The 22,639-nt window shown below is 24.8% G+C and overlaps 1 protein-coding gene across 1 annotated transcript; it reads left to right on the plus strand.

Moving 5' to 3' along the window:
• Positions 1 to 1,963: 1,963 nt before the first annotated feature.
• On the plus strand, positions 1,964 to 21,508 carry LOC100210990 (RWD domain-containing protein 1). Its single transcript, XM_065793944.1, has 5 exons — positions 1,964 to 2,111; positions 2,195 to 2,275; positions 16,266 to 16,396; positions 20,181 to 20,330; positions 21,228 to 21,508. Exons 1-5 carry the CDS (start codon positions 2,042 to 2,044, stop codon positions 21,477 to 21,479), a joined length of 684 nt encoding a protein of 227 aa, XP_065650016.1. The 5' UTR covers positions 1,964 to 2,041; the 3' UTR covers positions 21,480 to 21,508.
• The last annotated feature ends 1,131 nt before the right edge of the window (positions 21,509 to 22,639 follow it).

Genomic DNA, 22,639 nt, shown 5'->3' on the forward strand with positions numbered 1-22,639 from the left:
GTAATACAGGCTACTATATAATATTATAGCTAAATAGTATATAGTACAGTTATATACTGGTATATAATATTATAGCTATAATTCATCTATATATTTTTTTTATTTTTCAATAAATCATCATTTGATATTGTATATATAAAATCAAGTTTTGCCACTTTTTCCTGTTTCATTTCTTAAATTTGAATGAATCATGTAAGGCTAGTTTATTTAAAGTTTATAAAACAATTCTTTCTATCCTACTTGTTGCAAGTTGATGCATTTATCAATCCTTCAATTTCAATATTCCCTGATCAAATAGTTTAATTAATTTAACCATTACAGTGTTAATGCACTAAAAATTAAATTAATATCTTTTAGAAATAATTTCTTTAGTTCTTTATTTGTAAAATTTAATTTGTAATCTTTATTAGTAAAATTTACTATATACTATTTATTTAACTTTTCACTTCATCTTTTAAAAAAGTTAAAAGTATCAAGGATCTAAAGTGTTTGAAACGAAATTATTGTCAGTTATTTCAATATATATTTAAATAATATATATAACATATAAATACAGAAAACATATGTTTACTTATTTAAAGTCAAACTTATTTAAAATACTGGTTAAACTCCAAATCAAGCTGTTGATAAAAAATATTCTGTAAATAAAATTATTTTTCCTAAAATAATCCTAATTTTTATTTTTTCTAATTTTTCGAATAAAAACTAATAAGCTCAAAATAACTTATAGTTTTAAAAACTAACTTTTCATTGCATTGTTAAAAAAAAATGTTCTTTCAAATGCAACATTAATTTGTAAGTCAAATAAATTTCAATATTGATATGATTTAATATGGTTTTAAATATTGCTGTATTTAAGGTGTCTTTTATAAATAAAATTTCTCTTATATAATTGAATACTTTTGGTATTCAAGGCAGTTATTTGAAATACTTTGGCTATAAAGTATAGTATCAATTAAAATTAAATTCATCATCAGGAGATGTAGGCATATCTAGTAATGGTTATTTCAAGTTGATTTATGTGCTTTATTTCATGTGGCAACATCCATGAAATTTTATGTATTACTTTATTCTGAACGGTTAAGTATTTATTAGGTCTCAGAGAGACTTAGATTAGTGTTACACATTTATATATATATATATATATATATATATATATATATATATATATATATATATATTATATATATTATAAATATATATCTTAAAATATCCATTTAGAATATTTTGTATATGTGTACATTTTTTTGAATAGTGTAGTTAAAACATGAAGTTGATATTTGTTCATATATTATTCAAGAAAGCTTAAATATAGCTGATCCTTGCATTTTGGATGGTTCTTGTATTTTCTATGAACAAATTTTGAGATTTTCAGATTAACAAAAAGAGTTTCAAGTTTTGTAAATATAAATTGTTTTTATGAAAAAAATATTTTTCGTATTGTTTTTTAAATATCTATAATTGATTAAAAAGCTAACAAAAAATAATTTAGCCCCTGCGAGTAAACCGACAATAAATTTTTTTTTTTACTGAATCGGGGGCCTCAGAAATACAATTTATGAAAAACGATTAGGCTTTAAATAATAGAATAATAATAAAAAGGTCTAGTTTAGCTGAGGCCACAGTCAAGTCCTGGTCCCTAGTCAGTTTCTAAATTTTTATATTTTATTTATTTTAGTTGCTTAATATTATTTTTTGGTTAAATAACAGTAATATTAATTTTGCTAAGATATGATTTGAATGACTAACTGAATGATTGAATGAATAGAAAGTAGTTAAAGCTTATGTTGAGAAGAAGAAAGTTACAATAAAATGTTTAAATTTTTATTTTTAATCTTTTTAAATTTTGTTTACAAAATATTACTGAAATTCTTTAAAAATTTTAGCAATAAGATTTTTATACTTATATTGTCAAGTTTACTAATAAAACTAGGTGTATTGTTTATGAGTTAATTATTATGTAAGTATTTATGATTCTAATTTATTTCTTTATATAAGAATATATAATTCTATAAATGTATTCTCATAAAAGAATTTATTTATGGACCATCAAGATGAACAAGATATTGAAATTGAAGCACTTGAATCTATATATTCGGAGGAATTTGAGAGTAAGATTTTTGAATATATGTATATATTATATTTACTTTCTCAAATTTATTGATGGCTTAATTATGTAGTAAATCTTTTTTAGTCATATCACGAAAACCTTATGTATTTCTTATTCATGTGAAAGGTTCAAATGCAGATACAAGAGATGAGCACAAAGTAACAAGTATGAATTGTTATAGAAACAAATACCAATAATGATTTTAAGCATTGAAAATTCAGAGTTTAGAGTTAGCAGATTTAGTTTTGTTGTATTTTTATTCTATTTTCATGTGATTTTTGTGCATATTATTTTAAACAGAATAGTGAAGAAAATTTATGTTTTAACAGGCTTTTTTAATACCACTAAAAATGTGTGTTAGTAAATTGTTCAACACCACTAACAATGTGTGTAAATAAATTATTTAACAAAGTAATGAAAATTTGCTATTTAAATTAAGATAAAACCAGCGAAAAGAACACTTTGCATAAACTCTAAATTTAATAAATAAAAAAAGAATTTCAAAATGAATGTTATATTTAAATTCTATTTAAAATAATTAAAATTTTTTTTTTATATAAATATTAAACAAAAGAACAGCAAAACAAACTTTTTATTTAAGCTCTAAATAAAGTAAACAAAATTAATACAGCTAAAAAAATAAAACAAAAAATGTTTTATATAAATGTTAAACAAAATAATAAAAATAAAAAAACAAATTTTTTTCATTTCCAAAAAAACAAACATTAAATTAAAATCTTAAATAAAATAATTAAAATAAAAGCGTTAACTCCAGCGCTTTGTTTAAGCTAAGTTAAAAGAGTTATTATAAAATCGGCAAATAAAAACATATATACATATAATTTTTATATATATATATATATATGTATATATATATATATATATATATATATATATATATATATATATATATATATATATATATATATATATATATATATATATATATATATATATATATATATATATAAAAAAGAGAGAGAGAGAGACCTCTCATGGAAACTATATGCAATCCATTGCAAGGTTTTTGCTGCTAAACTTGAGCCTCTGTCCTTTCACCATAAGGTTGCATCTCTTTCTCTTCTCTATTCTTCTTTTTATTTGTCCTAATAAATTCAGTTTTTAAGTCATCTGGCAATCACTTTTTTGGTCTTAACTCTCTTTTTTGTTTTCTTACTTAATTAGTGGTTGGAGGAAGAAAAAAATTTGGATCAAACAATATAATTATTGGTGACCAATAATGCAAGTATACCAAATTTATTCTTTTATAGCCCAAAATTAAATACAGAGCTATCAGTAGAACACACAACAATATTCTTAAACTCATTAGTGATTTATAAAAATGAGCAAGATATAAAAACATTTTGCACCGTTTTATATTGGACAACATTACACATAATGTAACTTTTGTGTACAAAAAAACAAATCAAAAAAAGTCCAAATATTTACGTCAGAAGTCATGTATGAATTTGTTTTAAGAAAGTTTAAAAAATGTTAACTTCATTTATATAAAAAGATGAGACTTTTATATAAAAGAATTATGACATGAAAAGATAAATGGTGTTACAACTCCACTAGGCACTTAGAGCTTTTATCAGTTTACAGGTTTTAGGGATAGCAAGGTTGATGCAAATAGGTGTAGTACAGACACTAACTAAGTAATAGTTTACAAACTTTAAAGGCAACATGGGAGGTTATGTAGCGATAGTCTATGATGAATATTAGAGGGCCAGCATCAGCAACCTGGAAGAAGGTGTTATTGAAGTTAAGTTTCTTCACCCAAAAGGTTTGTCTGTATATTTTAACTTTCCTCAAGACAGCTAATGTTTTATTGCTCACACAAACATACTGAATAAGTTATCTGTTCCACAAGCTCACTCTAGTTCCTATTTCCGGAGGAAACTATTTTTTTGAAATCTGGTAAGAAAGAAATACTAAGAATAAGTTGCTTGGCAACAATATTGTGAACTAATACAACTATAGTAAAAATAATTTTTATTTATAATACTGTAAAAATTCTTGTACATTCATGAACCAATATCTTGTATATTTTTTAGTAACTTTAACGAAATATATGTTAAACATATACCTAAGTAAATATAAAGTATATATGAGTTAAGAGTAAAAAGATGAAAAATGAGAATATAATATTTGGAAAAGAAAAGAGAAAAATAAGTAGAATGCAATGACTATTATATGACAGGATGTGAAGACTCCATTTTCTGATTTTGCTAGCGAAGGCCATTAAATACTTCTTACTAAATGCTTATAAACTTAAATTTAACCGAAACATGTTTTTTAAAACCAATACTATTAAAATAATTTTACAGTGAATATAAGTTAGTATTATCAAAAACTTAAAACAAAGTAAAAATAAATAAGGAAGAGAAAACCTTTTTAAAAAGAATAAAAAGTCAATATAATAAAACTTTTGAAAGTTCATCTTCAAAGAATAAACAAATTAGATTTTATAATAATGTAAAATGTTTCTTTAACCTATTATATATATATATATATATATATATATATATATATATATATATATATATATATATATATATATATATATATATATATATATATATATATATATATATATATATATATATATATATACATATATATATATATATATATATATATATATATATATATATATATATATATATATATATATATATATATATATATATATATATATATATATATAGATCTATAGTTTGTTGGCTTTGGGAAGAGCGGAAGGAAAAAATTGATTCTTACGCCAACACATACGTCACTTTTAATTACTTTTGACTTTCGTCCAACATTTGCGTGTTGGACGAAAGTAAAAACCATTAATTTAATTACAAACAAATAAATAAATTTTTAATAAAATGTTTTTATTTTTATTTTTTTTACTGTAAATCATGCGCGGAGTGTTGCTACATCGACTATCTTATAGCCTGACTCGTAAGGGAGTGCTGCTACATCGACTGACAAATAGCCTGACTCGCAAGGGAGTGCTGCTACATCGACTGACAAATAGCCTGACCCGCAAGGGAGTGCTGCTACATCTACTATCTTTTAGCCTGACCCGCAAGGGAGTGTTGCTACATCGACTGAGGGTTTGGTTGGGGCAGGTAGTCTCTCAATTAATAAAAAAAAAATAATTCCGGTCTTGCATTTTAATTTTTACTTTTTGTTAACAAAATATGGAAAAAACTTTCGGACAACATTTAGGGGTTGTATATATATATATATATATATATATATATATATATATATATATATATATATATATATATATATATATATATATATATATATATATATATATATATATATATATATATATATATATATATATATATAACCCTTAGATGTTGTCCGAAAGTTTTTTCCATATTTTGTTGACAAAAAGTAAAAATTAAAATGCAAGACCGGAATTTTTTTTTTTTATTAATGATAGACTGCCTGCCCCAACCAAACCCTCAGTCGATGTAGCAGCACTCCCTTACGGGTCAGGCTGTTTGTCAGTCAATGTAGCAGCACTCCCTTGCGAGTCAGGCTATTTGTCAGTTGATGTAGCAGCACTCTCTTGCGAGTCAGGCTATAAGATAGTCGATGTAGCAACACTCCGCGCATGATTTACAGTAAAAAAAATAAAAATAAAACTTTTTTATTAAAAAAAAAAAAAAAATATTTTATTAAAAAAAATAAAAATAAAAAGATTGTTTATATTGTTAAAAACATTCAAATTGTTTTAAAAAACATTCTGGTCAATTAAATTTGCGTTTTTGTGGTTTTTTTATATAACGATTAATTTGTAATTAAATTAATGGTATATATAATTATATTAATTATAGTAAAGTATATAATTACAATATTTTTATAAAAAGATTCATGCTCAACATTTGTAAACTTGGTGATTGTAACTAACAATAAGTTATTATTAAAAATATTATCATAACTAACAATAATTTAAACAACTTTACAATTGCAGAATCTTTATTAAGTTTGTAAAGCTTAGCTTCACTTTGAAGAATCTTCATGTTTGAAGAATGTTCATCTTCATGTTTGAAGAATGTTCATCTTAATGTTTGAAGAATGTTCATCTTCATGTTTGAAGAATGTTCATCTTCATGTTTGAAGAATGTTCATCTTCATGTTTGAAGAATGTTCATCTTCATGTTTGAAGAATGTTCATTTTCATGTTTGAAGAATGTTTATCTTAATGTTTGAAGAATGTTCATCTTCATGTTTGAAGAATGTTCATCTTAATGTTTGAAGAATGTTCATCTTCATGTTTGAAGAATGTTCATCTTAATGTTTGAAGAATGTTCATCTTCATGTTTAAAGAATGTTCATCTTCATGTTTGAAGAATGTTCATCTTCATGTTTGAAGAATATTCATCTTCATGTTTGAAGAATGTTCATCTTAATGTTTGAAAAATGTTCATCTTAATGTTTGAAGAATGTTTATCTTAATGTTTGAAGAATGTTCATCTTAATGTTTGAAGAATGTTCATCTTCATGTTTGAAGAATGTTCATCTTAATGTTCATCTTAATGTTTAAAGAATGTTCATCTTAATGTTTGAAGAATGTTTATCTTAATGTTTGAAGAATGTTCATCTTAATGTTTGAAGAATGTTCATTTTAATACGCTTTAACTCAGCAACAACCCAGATTTAAGTTTATAGCTAAAAGCTTTTCTATTAATATTTTCATTAAACAAAAAATTTTTTATCAAAATTGTTTCCCTTCAATGTTTTTATTAATTTATAATAAATTTTGGTTAAATAGGAAAATAATTTTTTTTTTAAATTATGTTGTAAACAAAATAAAAACACAATTAAAAACATGTTGATACAATTGTGTTTTTTTTCTTTTTTTTACACCTGATTCTTATTTATGAAAAAACAATTTATGCTAAACTTTAACTAAAAATGTTGAGCTCTTCCTAAGATGCCAGAATTACTTGGTTTCCCAAAATGAATCAATTTTCATGACATGTACATTTTCTTTAATAAAATAAGAAATAATAATGACAAAAATACAAAAAATAAACATTTTGAATGCTTTTGATGCAGATTTAGAAAAATGCACTTAGTTGTATTAGTTTATATTGTAAATTATTTATTATTTCAAATATCAATAACGTCATGGTAGGTAATGGCAACAAATAAATATATATAAAAAAAGTTTTGATAAAAATTAGACTTAAAGCTATTCATGAAATACCATCTGTAAGATCATGTTAAAATTGAATTAAATTGAATAAAAATTGAAATAAACTTTAATTAAAAATTTTTTAAAAAGTCTAACAACTTAATCTCAGCTGATTGTCTCAAATATGTTTTAAAACTTTTTGTTTACTTTTTGTTATGTTTCGTCCAACACGAAAATGTTGGACGAAAGTCAAAAGTAATTAAAAGTGACGTATGTGTTGGCGTAAGAATCACTTTTTTCCTTCCGCTCTTCCCAAAGACAACAAACTATAGATCTATATATATATATATATATATATATATATATGAAGGGTCCAAGAGGAAAACCAGTGATGTCACATATTAATAATTTTTGAGTTATTATCCCTACGATGTTATTGGTAAGTTAGTGCATCTTTTAAAAGATGAATATCAACAAAAAAAGTTAGATCATATCTACATTTCCATTTGTAAAAAGGGATCGCAAAGGGTAAACCAGATATGTCCAAATTGTTCAAGGGGTAAATTGGAGATGCTTAAGCTGTATAGGAGTGCTTTTTACAATTCTTTGCCTAACACCCAATCAAATTTCATTTTGCAAAAAAAAAAACACTTTATTATTGTAAAAATGGTGGATTAATGTCAAATTCCAGATACTACAGAAATTCCGAAGAATAGAAAAAAACTTGGTCGAAAGTTGGAACTAGACAGAAATAAACGGTTATCTTTGCATATGATGGGCTTTCCATGTAATTGCAAGCGTTATATCTGTTTTCAGAATATGACAGTAGAAGAGAGGGAGTTTTTACTTTTGAACTTTAACAAAATGCAAAATAAAGATCAACAAGACAGCTTTGTTGCTTCAATGATTGAGGTTTTAAGTGTTAAGCGAAGAAGACCTCGACAAAACGAAGAAAAAAGATTTCTTCATGATCACTCATTCTCTTATAACATCAAAGTGACACGAGATAATAATACTGTTTAAGTTCCAGTTTGCATCAATGCTATTTTATCAATTTTTGGAATTGGAAAATCAAGAATAGAAAGAATAAGAGGATATCTTGCCAAAACTGGTAAGTAAACAGAAATAAACATTTATTTATTTATAATTAGTAATTCAAATAAAATAAATAATGAACAAATGTATTTCAACAAAGTTTCTCTTTCAAAAATAACAACAGCAAAAAAAGATTTTATATAAGCTTGAAAGTTATTAGTTTGGCTTAGTTAAGTTAATAAAACATTATAAAGCTTGTATATTTGATTATTTTTTAAGGAGTTTCTCCTAAAAACCACTAAGGAAAACATAAAAATCAACCTCTAGCCTTTTCAGACCATATTGTAAATAGTACTATTGATCATATCAAGTCTTTTAAAGGACAAAAAAGTCATTATGCATTACATGACACTAAAAAGCTATATTTACCAAAGGATCTTAACTTATCAAAAATGTACAATATGTACAAGGAGCGCTTTCCACTAAATAAAGTTTGTCAAGAAAGCTGTAAATCTAAGAGAAAGCTGTAAATCTAATCTGAATGTGCTGTAAATCTAAGAGTAAAGGTTTCTTTTGTTTTTCTGCAAGTCCCCTGACTGTGTTATTGTTCGAAATTAAAAAAACATCCATAACTGCCATAAAAGCATTTTATGGCAGGTATGGATGTTTTTTAAACAGAAAATTCTCCTTCAATTCTGTCACTTTGTAGCTCACGAAGCAAGATGTAATCAAAACTGACTGAAAACAAATGCTTACAGACAGCTATCAATCATTCAGTGGTTTGCACAATGGCTTTTTTAGTATTATGGGTAACACATTGAGTTCGTTGTGGTCCATGCCCTGATTTCATAGATTTAAATAGTTCTAAAAACATTTAAAGATTATTTGAATTTTTATCTTGCTTAGATCAGTTGTGGTTTCTTAGTCTAATATTCTGCCTTTTTGCAGAAACATTAACAATATTCCACCAAGCTAAAATCCCCCTTTGATAGGAATAATGGCCTTCACTAGCAAATTCAGAAAATCGAATTTGTGCATCCTGTTATATAAATGATATTCTTGAAATTGATATTCTTGAAAAAATTTTTTTTGAAAAAAGACAAAAGTTTCACAAAAGCTATTAATGGTGCAAGAAATATCAGCATCTTTTCATAGGAAATGCATCTAAAAAAAAAAGTTCAGTTATAAAAAATATACTGTTGACCAATTTTATGAAGCTGAATGTTAAACTTTACATAAAATAAAAATTTATAAGCAACTGAATCAACTTGAATTAGATAACCAAATTCAATTTTTAGGCAGAAGAAATAAATTGACACTGACATTAAATATGCATGTTAAATAAAAGGTGCCAAAAAAATTTTTAATTACAAAATGTCTGTTTTTTCTAAGATTGTTAAAGAAACAACACAACAACAAGATATTATAATTAAAATTAAATATCTTTTGTCATAGCATAAAAAAGTAATAATAAATGAAAAATTGACAAATATTTTCACTGAAATATGTAACATTGTTGTATATTTCAATGAAATATATAACAATCATATGAAAATAATGGGCTCAGCAAAATGAATTTGATATTAATAAAATAAACGCAAACATTCAAAGAATTCTTGAACAAATACTAAAAAGTAAACAAAAAGTTTTAAATCATATTTGAGACAATCAGCTGAGATTAGGTTGTTAGACTTTTTAAAAATTTTTTAATTAAAGCTTATTTCAATTTTTATTCAATTTAATTCAATTTTAACATGATCTTACAGATGGTATTTCATGAATAGCTTTAAGTCTAATTTTTATCAAAACTTTTTTTATATATATTTATTTGTTGCCATTACCTACCACGACGTTATTGATATTTGAAATAATAAATAATTTACAATATAAACTAATACAACTAAGTGCATTTTTCTAAATCTGCATCAAAAGCATTCAAAATGTTTATTTTTTGTATTTTTGTCATTATTATTTCTTATTTTATTAAAGAAAATGTACATGTCATGAAAATTGATTCATTTTGGGAAACCAAGTAATTCTGGCATCTTAGGAAGAGCTCAACATTTTTAGTTAAAGTTTAGCATAAATTGTTTTTTCATAAATAAGAATCAGGTATAAAAAAAAAGAAGAAAAACACAATTGTATCAACATGTTTTTAATTGTGTTTTTATTTTGTTTACAACATAATTAAAAAAAAAAAATTATTTTCCTATTTAACCAAAATTTATTATAAATTAATAAAAACATTGAAGGGAAACAATTTTGATAAAAAATTTTTTGTTTAATGAAAATATTAATAGAAAAGCTTTTAGCTATAAACTTAAATCTGGGTTGTTGCTGAGTTAAAGCGTATTAAAATGAACATTCTTCAAACATTAAGATGAACATTCTTCAAACATTAAGATGAACATTCTTCAAACATTAAGATAAACATTCTTCAAACATTAAGATGAACATTCTTCAAACATTAAGATGAACATTAAGATGAACATTCTTCAAACATGAAGATGAACATTCTTCAAACATGAAGATGAACATTCTTCAAACATGAAGATGAACATTCTTCAAACATTAAGATGAACATTCTTCAAACATGAAGATGAACATTCTTCAAACATTAAGATAAACATTCTTCAAACATTAAGATGAACATTCTTCAAACATTAAGATGAACATTCTTCAAACATGAAGATGAACATTCTTCAAACATTAAGATGAACATTCTTCAAACATGAAGATAAACATTCTTCAAACATTAAGATGAACATTCTTCAAATATGAAGATGAACATTCTTCAAACATTAAGATGAACATTCTTCAAACATGAAGATGAACATTCTTCAAACATGAAGATGAACATTCTTCAAACATGAAGATGAACATTCTTCAAACATTAAGATGAACATTCTTCAAACATGAAGATGAACATTCTTCAAACATTAAGATGAACATTCTTCAAACATGAAGATGAACATTCTTCAAACATGAAGATGAACATTCTTCAAACATGAAGATGAACATTCTTCAAACATGAAGATGAACATTCTTCAAACATGAAGATGAACATTTTTCAAACATCAAGATGAACATTCTTCAAACATTAAGATGAACATTCTTCAAACATTAAGATGAACATTTTTCAAACATCAAGATGAACATTCTTCAAACATTAAGATGAACGTTCTTCAAACATTAAGATGAACATTCTTCAAACATGAAGATGAACATTCTTCAAACATGAAGATTCTTCAAAGTGAAGCTAAGCTTTACAAACTTAATAAAGATTCTGCAATTGTAAATTGTTTAAATTATTATTAGTTATGATGATATTTTTAATAATAACTTATTGTTAGTTACAATCACCAAGTTTACAAATGTTGAGCATGAATTTTTTTAAAAAAAATATTATAGTACTTATATATAAATACATATATGTAATTATATATAAATACAATTTAATTATATATAAATACAATTTATATGAATAAAAATATGTAAAGCCATATATAGATAAAAAATTTTAAGTTTGTGTGCATATGTGTGTGTAATAAACACACACAAATCAACAAAATTTTAAGACAAAACATAAAAAATTTGAAGCTTTTTTCACACATGTGTGTGTGTATATATATATATATATATATATATATATATATATATATATATACACTGTCGTTCACGGAAGTTGGGACAGAAAATATTTTTTCAAAAGAACAATATTAAAATGTAATTACGTTATAAAATTATTTAATTATATTAGTAAAATTTATGTTTATATAAAAATAAATCAAGTTAAATAAAATTTGTATCAAAAAAATTCTAAATTAAGTTATTTTATTGTAAATATATTAAAATAACTAACATTTAAAATAACATAAATTGTACTCACAAGTAAAAGTCTTATCATTTTAAATAAATAAACAGAGAACGCAGAAACATTTTAAAGGTCACGTATGAATCTGTATTTTACATTATCAACTCAAATCTTTTAAGTTTGTCATTTAACAAGTATTTCTATTGTTTACTGTGTTTTTGCAGATATTTTGTGTATTTTGTGTTAGTGTTTTAAAAATTTCAAGTGCAGAAGTTCAAAGGTAAATTTAAAAATTATTTTTTTAGTGTAAATTTAAAATATTGAAAAAATATGCCTAAAGGTAAGCCAATAAGTGTTAAAAAAAGGACAGCAATACTCACTTTGCTTCAAGAAGGCTATACAGTTAGAAAAATAGCTAAAAAACTAAATCTGAGTAAATCAACAGTTAGCTATACGATTCGTCGATATCGAGAATCTGGAAGTTTGGAAGACAGAAATCGTCCAGGTCCTTCTCGCATAACAGCAAAAACTGATGACCGACGTATAAAAATCATCAGTAAGCGTAATCGAATGTTAACTGCTTCACAAATAACAGCTATTTTCAACTGTGATTGAGAAAAAAAAGTTTCTGTCAGTACAATCAAACGAAAATTGCAAAAAGCTAATTTGCATAGTCGTGTTGCTATCCGAAAACCATATCTACGAAAAGTTAATCGACAGAAGAGATTCCGTTGGGCACAGCTCTACAAAAATTGGACAATGTATGAATGGAAACAAGTACTCTGGACCGATGAGTCAAAAATTGAAGTTTTCGGAAATAAGCGAAGAGTTTACGTTAGAAGATCTGCTGAAGAAAAAATGCTAACTCAATGTCTGGTTCCAACAGTAAAACATGGTGAAGGCTTGGTGATAGTTTGGGGTTATTTCTCTCTGGATGGAGTGGGATATTTGCATAAAATCGATGGTATAATGAGAGCAGAACATTATAGAGATATCCTGGAAACAAGTGCAATCTCTTTGGGACTTCGATAAATCGGAGATAATTTTATTCTGATGCATGATAATGACCCTAAACATACTGCATTATTATGTAGAAATTATTTAGAATAAAAAAAAGCTGAAAATGTATTACGTGTAATGACCTGGCCTCCCCAAAGCCCAGACCTCAACCCCATTGAGTTACTATGGGATGAACTGGATAGAAAAATTAGAACTGTCCAACATTAAAATCTCATTTATGGAACATTATAGAACAGGAATGGAATAATATTCAAAAAAAAAAAAATTAGAAAATTAATTGAAAGAATGCCGAGAATAGTTAAAGCAGTTATTAAATCAAAGGGTGGTTTTTTTGACGAAAAAAAAATCTAATTATTATAATGGTTTTTTTACATTTTTATTTCATAAAACTGACTAATAATATATTTTATATTGAAAATGTATAAAAAATATAATTTTTATAAATATAAATTAAAAATTGTATAACGTAATTATATATTAATTTTGCTTTTTCGAAAAAATCTCTACTGCCCTAACTTCCGTGAGCGGCAGTGTATATAGATATATATATATATATTTATATATATATTTATATATGAAGGGTGCAAGGGGAAAACCGGTGATTTCACAATTTTTTCATTTTAAGAAAACGACAAAAGAAAGTTTGAAGAAGCTATGCTTAGTTTCATAATTTCTTTTTAGGTTTTAAATTTAGTATTATCTATTACTTTTTTTTTTAATGATTTATTTAATTGCAATGATTCAGCAACATATTTGCTATATGAATAACTCGAAAAATCCAAAAATGTGGCATCGCTGGTTTTCCCATTGCATCCTTCATATATATATATATATATATATATATATATATATATATATATATATATATATATATATATATATATATATATATATATATATATATATATATATATATATATATATATATTAGTGATGTGCCATCGGCAATCGCCGATTAAGGCTAATTATAGAGTTTAATGAATGTATATAAAAGTAATATCTTAATATTAGGTATGCAACTTGCATATATAAGGTGTGCCTATGCACCTGTTTAGTTTGGCTGAAACGTCAATACCAATGCATCGGCCAATGCCGATTAATCAACCGATGCCATCAACCGATTAATCGGCCAATGGTTTAGCTGATTAATTGGTTGCTGGTTACCAATAGCATAGGCTAGTAGGTCGAGTCACTTCTGATAAATAGGAACTTGTTAAATATGTAATTTAAATCCTTAATATTATTATAATACCCTTAAATAAATATATTAAACCTATTATTAGCCACAATCGGCATTAGCCGATGGCATATCACTAATATATTTATATATATAGACATATATATATTTTATATATATAGACATATATATATATATATATATATATATATATATATATATATATATATATATATATATATATAGTTTTATAGTTGGTTGCATTTGGGAAGAGCGGAAGGAAAAAAATGATTCTTACCCCAACACTTATGTCACTTTTAATTACTTTTGACTTTCGTCCAACATTAGCGTGTTGTCAGAAAGTTAAAACCATTAATTTAATTACAAATTAATTATTTTTTTAAAAAACCACAAAAACACAAATTTAATTGACCAGAATGTTTTTAAAAACATTCTAAATGTTTTTGAAACATTCTGAATGTTTTTAACAATATAAACAATGTTTTTATTTTTATTTTTTCTTAATGAAATGTTTTTATTTATTTATTTTTTTTACTGTAAATCATGCGCGGATGTTGCTACATCAACTATCTTATAGCTTGACTCGCAAGGGAATGCCACTACATCGGCTGACAAATAGCCTGACTCACAAGGGAGTGCTGCTATATCAACTGACAAATAGCCTGACTCGCAACGGAGTGCTGGTACATCTATTATCTTTTAGCCTGACCCGCAAGAGAGTGGGGCAGGCAGTCTATCAATTAATAAAAAAAAAAATTTCGGTCTTGCAGTTTAATTTTTACTTTTTGTCAACAAAATATGGAAAAAACTTTCTGACAACATATAAGAGTTCTATATATAAATATATATATATATATATATATATATATATATATATATATATATATATATATATATATATATATATATATATATATATATATATATATATATATAAATCAGTGTGACATCAGATATCCTTTCTAAACCGCATTCATAGATAAATTAATATTTTAGATTTTTTTGCATAAAATATGACATTTTTTAGCTAAAAATAAAAAATATCCATTTTAATGGGATAATTTGATAATAACTTTTTTTAATATGTTTTTTATAAAATAATTGTTTTTAAAGCTTTGCTTCATTTGAGACCCAACATGACATACTTTTGAAAAAATTTTTTTTTTTTTATTATATTAGGGACCTGTTAAATGTTCAAAGTTCTTGCATAAACATTTTTAAATTGAGTGTTATTTTAATAAATATAGAAAACTTTTAGTGGGTAAAAGCAGACTTTTCTGAAAAAATAGATCTTAAGGACCACCCTAATATATATATATATATATATATATATATATATATATATATATATATATATATATATATATATATATATATATATATATATATATATATATATATATATATATATATCAACCCTCTTGAATTAGGAAAAATAAGGTCAGCAATTTATTGCCAACATCAAACTGTTAGAGGTCAGCATAAAGTTGGCAAAAAAAATTTTACACAAATGGGATACCATAAAACATAGAATTGAAGTCAGCGATTTTTTACTGACCTTAAACTCTTTTAAGTTGGCATTGCCAAATGTCGACTTAAAAGTTTGCAGAAAATCACTTAACAAAAATCTTTCATTTAACACTGTGTTTCATCAATAAAGGCTTATCAGAGATTTCTTATGAGTCTTTTTTTATAAAACAGTGTTAAATGAAAAATTTTTGTTAAGTGATTTTCTACCAATTTATTATTGCTCTGTTCTTTTAAGAGCATTGAGCACTCTATTTTGTAGAATACATTTTAAAATTGTTTATAAATATATATATATATATATATATATATATATATATATATATATATATTTATTTATATATATATATATATATATATATATTACCTGGTTTGGGCAGGTACGATCTACTCATTTTTTTGTATTTAGTTTCCATACAGTTGCAGTTCAATTTTGTGGAAACTTATCCTGAAGCTGCACCATTAATTAAAGTTACAAATTGGTCTGATGAAATGACTGAAGAACGCATTAATTCTTTACAAGCCTTTCTTGAAAAAAAAGTGAGTACAATTATCATGTATGACAATTCTTCTGTTTGTTTACATGGAAAATAGAAATATTTTGATGGTTTTGGTATTTTCCATGATTTGCAGGTAAGTCTCATTTTCATTGAGGTAAAACTCATTTTGATTGAGGTAAAAATGATTAAAAAATGATTAAAAAATTAAAATTGGTTTCATGATTAACAGTGATTAAAATGCATAGGCCCCATCATGAATTTGTTTTCTAATAAAATATATTTTTATTTGTTTCAACTTAAACTCTGTTTTTTGTGCATTTCTATTCTTGAAAATAACAAGAGTTGGTTTAAAACTCCAAGTGTGACAAACCCTTTATAAATCTTTAATGTTTACCTTAAATAATAGTCTTATAATCTGTTATTGTTGTGCTTTTTCTGCAGTCAATAATTTGTTTAAACAATTTTTATGCAATAAATAAGTTTGTCGATAAATGGACATAAATCTTTTATTATAATAAATAAAATAGCAATTTAAATTCTTGATAAAGTAAAAAAACAAATTCTCTACCTAAGGAACAATGCGCCTTGTTAATTAATTAATTCTTTTGGTACAATCTAATTTTCCATTAATATATCATTAATTAAATAACAAGTTTTAGATGTGTCATCAGCATAGATTTTAGGCAGGACTTAAAGATTATTATTGTTGTACATAAGATTAATTCATTGTTTTTAATTTTAAAGAATCAGAGTATTTGATGCTTACAAAGTTAACCAATAATAATCTCAGAAATGCTTATTTTAAATTCTGGTATATTTCAAAATTTTATATAAATTGAAACATCAAAGTGAGATAACTATGAAATTAGTGTTATAAGAGGTCACTTTAGGTTGGTCACTTATACTTAAAGAGAGTTTTTAAAAGTTGAGACCTTTAACCGTTAACCCTTATTTATTTTCAGATTTAGAAGTTTTTAACAAAAAATTGAGTAGCCTTGTCAACTAAAGTGAGTAAGTGCATTTAACAACAACAAAAAAGTCCTCTGGTATTAAGAGTTTTAGCAAGATATCAGCTTTAAAATTATTACATGTTTGGTGTGGAAAATATTATCATTGGTTATCTCTTATTATGAGAGTTGGGTTTTTAGAAATAGAAAACAAAAACAAAACAAATAGAAGTTGATTTTCTTAAAAATAAATATAAATAGATAAAAGTCAAAAGTTTTCAGTGTGAACTACAGATAAATCAGTCACCTCATGGCTTCATTCCATGGATTGAATTCAATGGATTGATTTAAATCCATGGAATGAAAGGAATGAAACTACAAACACTTTCATTCCTTTCGTTCTTTCATTCTTTATCTAAAGTCTTTTTTTATCTGAACTCAAATGTCTTTGTTTTAATCCAACTTTTTTGGAAAACCAATGAGATAATTTACAAACTAGAATAGCATCACCTAATTCCCCTCACATTATTTCAGTTACAGAAACGTGGTTCACAGTCACATCTTAAACCACTTTATACAATTACACTGTGAATTTTTGAAACAGAACAACTCATGAAGGTGGCATGGCTTTTTGTTAGAATGTTTTGTTGCTGCTCCTTTATTATATAATATTTATTTTGATTCACTCAATATAGTTTAATTATATAGTTTTATTATATAATATTTATTGCCATTGATTCACTCAATATAGTTTAATTTACATATCAATGAGTCAATCAAATAGCTCAAGTTGATGCTTCCAAATTTGCGTGTGTTTGCATTTGATTGCTGATGATTTTTATCAAAGTGATATCAGACAGGTGACAGGTGACAGTGACAGGTGTCAATGTAAAAATGGTAAATGGTTTAATCAAGTATTTTGAAATATTATAATAATTTTATTTATGTTAGTCCTTCACTTTGTTGTAGCCAAAGGAATGCCTTGAAACTGAGAAACACATACAGCTCATTATGCCAACTTTATATCTTTAAGTGATCTTTTGTTTAGAAAATGCAATCTAAAATGATTTGATTTTATTATCAAAGAGCCAATAAGAGAAAAATTCAATTTATTTGGAAAGCTATGTTTCTCTGGAACAAACAGAACCGTTATTTAAAAAAGCTTGTCATAGAAGTTATTTTAAATTTCAAAACTAATATTATTTATGCCTGCAAATCAAATCCTGAAAAAACTATATTCTTATGTTAATAGTAAAAAGTTGCAAAAGGGAAATGATGTTTTGATGATGCAGGAAATCAAAATGTCTGATTATTTGTATTACTTTTTTTTCTTTCTTGCGTTTTTGCTTTTGTTTCTACATTTTTAAAAGTCCTAAGGCAACAGTGAAATAATCCCAGAACACTGAAATTTTTTTTTTTTTTGGTCATTGTCTACAACAATATAATATGCAGTATCAAATTTAAATAGAAATAACTGTTACATGTAATTAGTTTTATCTTAATAAAATATTTGTTTTGCTGATTATTTATTATAGATATTTATAGACGTAAAGCTAATGAATATAAACAGCAATCTATTTTGCTTTAAAAAAATATTTAAAACTTAAAAAAAAAAAGAATTTGAATAGAATTTATGAATAATTGAAAAAATAATAAATATAATAAAGTCAATAAATTTATACAAATAAACAAATGCATAAAATTTCATTAATATAATTTTCAAAGTCATTTGTTTTACTTTTTTTTTTACTTTTTTTACTTTTACATTTGTTTTACTTTTTTTAATAAAGTCAATAAATTTATACAAATAAATAAATGCATAAAATTTCATTAATATAATTTTCAAAGTCATTTGTTTTACTTTTTTTTATTGTTATTAATTTGACATTAATATTATTATTCTTTTTATTAATAGCTATAAAAGATGGAAATCATTCATTAAAAAATGTTGTAGCTGTAGAGCATTCACTTTCCGAGTTGTTCCCAGTCTGAAAAATATAGTCTGAAAAATAATAGTAGAATTTTTACCCAGGCTAATCATTTTAATGAATGTTCTGTTCATATATTCACAATTGATTATATGAACAGGGCAAGTTTATATGTTTACAATTGTTAGACTGCTGCAATAAAATTAATGATTAGTGACAAAATTGCTATATATTTTATATATATATATATATATATATATATATATATATATATATATATATATATGTATATTTATTTATATATTTATATATATATGTGTGTATATATATATATATATATATATATATATATATATATATATATATATATATATATATATATATATATATATATATATATATATATATATATATATGTATATAGGGATATGACATATCTATTAGTCAAATATTAGCCTCAACCATATTAGCCCCAGTCAAATATTAGCCTCAACCATAATAAGACTCCTATTATAACTTGAGTTAGGAGTCTATTATGATTAGGGTTAACATTTTGATAATTGTTTCTTATTGATAATTACCAATAGGAATATTTTTAAATTATAATTTAAATTATATTATATATAATTTAGATAAAATTATATAATTTAAAATTATAAAATTATATAATTTAAAATTATTAAAATTATAAAATTATATAATTTAAATTATTATTTAAATTATATAATTTAAATTAATTAAAAAGACTTATAAGCCCATTGTTAACTTGTAAGGTTCTAAACCTTTTGATCAACAGCCTCCATACGCCGACTGTGAAGACTAATTACTATTACGATTCGCTAAAGCATTTTTAAAATATATATATATATATTTTTTTTTTCTTTTTCTCATTCTACTACTTTGTGTTTAATGTATTTTTCTTGGTTTGCTTTTTTTTCCTCTTCTGCAGGCAGAAGAAAATTTAGGAGCAGTGATGATATTTACATTGGTTTCTGAAGCTCAAGAACGTCTTCTTGATTTTATTCAAGATATAAAAAAAGATATTCAACTTGAAAAAGACAGAATTGCACTAGAGCAAGAACGTTTAGACGAAATCAAAGTAAATTTTATTCGAGTTATTTATTTTATTTATGTTTTTGTTTTTAGATTTGAGAATTTAAAAGTTACAATTTAATTTCAAAATTTCACGAAGGTTTCACTATTTTTGTTTGTGCGTGAGTGTGTGTATGTGTTTATGAATGTGCGTGTTTCAACTTGTTGTTGAGTGGCTCAAAAAATTTATTTTAAATCAGTTTGTTAACGTTTGTTGAAAGATGTTTTCCAAATTTTTTTCAGAATAACCGAATTCATAACTTCATCACCTTATACGTTTTTTAATCAATATCAAAATATAGGATAATTTTTAATCAATATCAAAATTTAGGATAATTTTTAATCAATATCAAAATTTAGGATAATTTTTAATCAATATCAAAATTTAGGATAATTAGATTTTAAAAATTAAAACTTTGTACTAACTTTTTAATCACCTAAAAATTTAATGAAAATAAATATATAATTTTGTTTTATTTCTGAAAATTTGCTTTTAATAGTTGCGTTAAAGCGTAATATCGATATGTCTGTATATGTTGGCACGAGTCGGTTTGTTGTCACGTATCGATTTGTCATACCGATTTATTACGCCGTAGCGCACTTATTTTAAGCAATAACTCAAATTATAAATAAGGAAAAGAATTATAAAAATTTCATATAAAAAATCATTTAACTTCTTACCTAAATATGATACAGTTAAACTTTTTTTTTAACATTCTCCATTCTCCTTTCTATTGACGATATAAAACTTTCTATTGACGATATAAAAAAAATAATGAGTTACGTGGAATCACTGTGAAGACTGCATATGATCTTTCAACAAATAATATTGAAATCATACAATAAATATTGACCGCAGAATCTTTAAACTGTTATTGATATGATATAATAATTATTTTTTTAGTATAAAGGTACTCCGGTAACAATGGAGAATTTTTTAGCTTGGAAAATACAGTTTGATGAAAAGATGCGCATAATTGGAAAACGAAAAACAGAGTTACTTGAAAAAAATAGAAAATTAACAGGCAAACAATTATTTGAAAGAGATTCTTCGTTGATTGACTCTGATATTCTATTTATAAACGATCAAGGTATCAAAGTAGATGAATCGTTATTTCAAGATCTTGATGATCTTGAACTAGAAGACGAAGATTAAATAGTTCAAAATTAAATAAATTTTTGTTTAATTTTTGTTTTTTATTGCCATAGAAACCATGTTTGAGTTGTTATTTTGCAAATTTAGTTACGCAAAACGAATCCCTCATTTCTTTTATTAATTTTTTTTTTCAAGCGAAGATTTGCACAAAGTTTGTGCACTTATTTTTTAGATTTAAATGTAATAAACTCATTCACATCGATATCTTTTAATTTAAAAATTTCAGTCATTTTGTTTCACACGTGAAAAATTCCAATTATTTTAGAGAATGGCAGATAATAAACTTTTTTAAAAAAGTTAAAGCTATCAAGTGTTTACTGAGGAAAAACTTGACGCAGAATTCAATTCTGGAAAAAAATAGTAGCTAGCATGACGATGTAGGAAAAGTGCATTTTTTCAAAATGGCTGTTAAAAATAGCCGCTGCCTCAAGCTTCAAGTACTGAAGCCACAACCATGGTCTCCATTCACGGCCACAACTATGGTCTCCAATTTTTATAGGATTTCGAGATTGCTACATTCAATTCTGCGTTTTATGCATACAAAGTATCACAAGCCCGATATTGTAATAATCTGTACTTTTTAATGTTAAAAAAGATGAGGCGCCAATAAAATATTCCATCGACAATTTGTAACTTAACTCACAAATCATCTGAATAAACTAATAATTCTGCAAACTGTTTAAAAATCATAAACTCGGACCACTTTAATAATCAATGTCATGAACAAACAATCACATGTCATCACTCTTTACAGGACTGAACTGAGTAGTGTACCAATGTTGTCCGAAAGTTCATTTTCTGGTTTTATTGCGTTACGAATGGAACATATTAGTTCGTCAATTGTAAAATTCACTATTTTGAATTTTCCAGAATAAAGTTTTATTCGTCATCCTGTTTGATTTCAGGCGCTATCGTAAGACGTATGTATGAAGTTTCATTGATCAGCTGTTTCTCGTTGAGCGAATCCAAAATATCGACAGCTTTTGGAGTTATGGGACCGTTGTGTTCTTTGCACTTTTCAAGAAGCTTTAAAGTTTTTCCATGTTTTTTTACCTTCATTTTTTTTACGTTTATTCACCGCTAGTTGACAAGCCTGTTTCGCAATAGCTAAGAAATCAGCTTCAGCTTCATGACTTGTCCTACCTCGCAGGAAGTCCTTG

The sequence above is a fragment of the Hydra vulgaris genome, chromosome 03 (genome assembly GCF_038396675.1).
Source record: "Hydra vulgaris chromosome 03, alternate assembly HydraT2T_AEP".
Classification (NCBI taxonomy): Eukaryota; Metazoa; Cnidaria; class Hydrozoa; order Anthoathecata; family Hydridae; genus Hydra; species Hydra vulgaris.

Excerpts from the sequence above, each read along its gene's own strand:
- LOC100210990 (XM_065793944.1), top strand. The coding sequence starts at position 2,042 with ATGGACCATCAAGATGAACAAGATATTGAAATTGAAGCACTTGAATCT. Across the intron at positions 2,112-2,194 it reads ATATTCGGAGGAATTTGAGA|TCATATCACGAAAACCTTAT; the intron begins GTAAGATTTTTG and ends AATCTTTTTTAG. Across the intron at positions 20,331-21,227 it reads AACGTTTAGACGAAATCAAA|TATAAAGGTACTCCGGTAAC; the intron begins GTAAATTTTATT and ends TTATTTTTTTAG.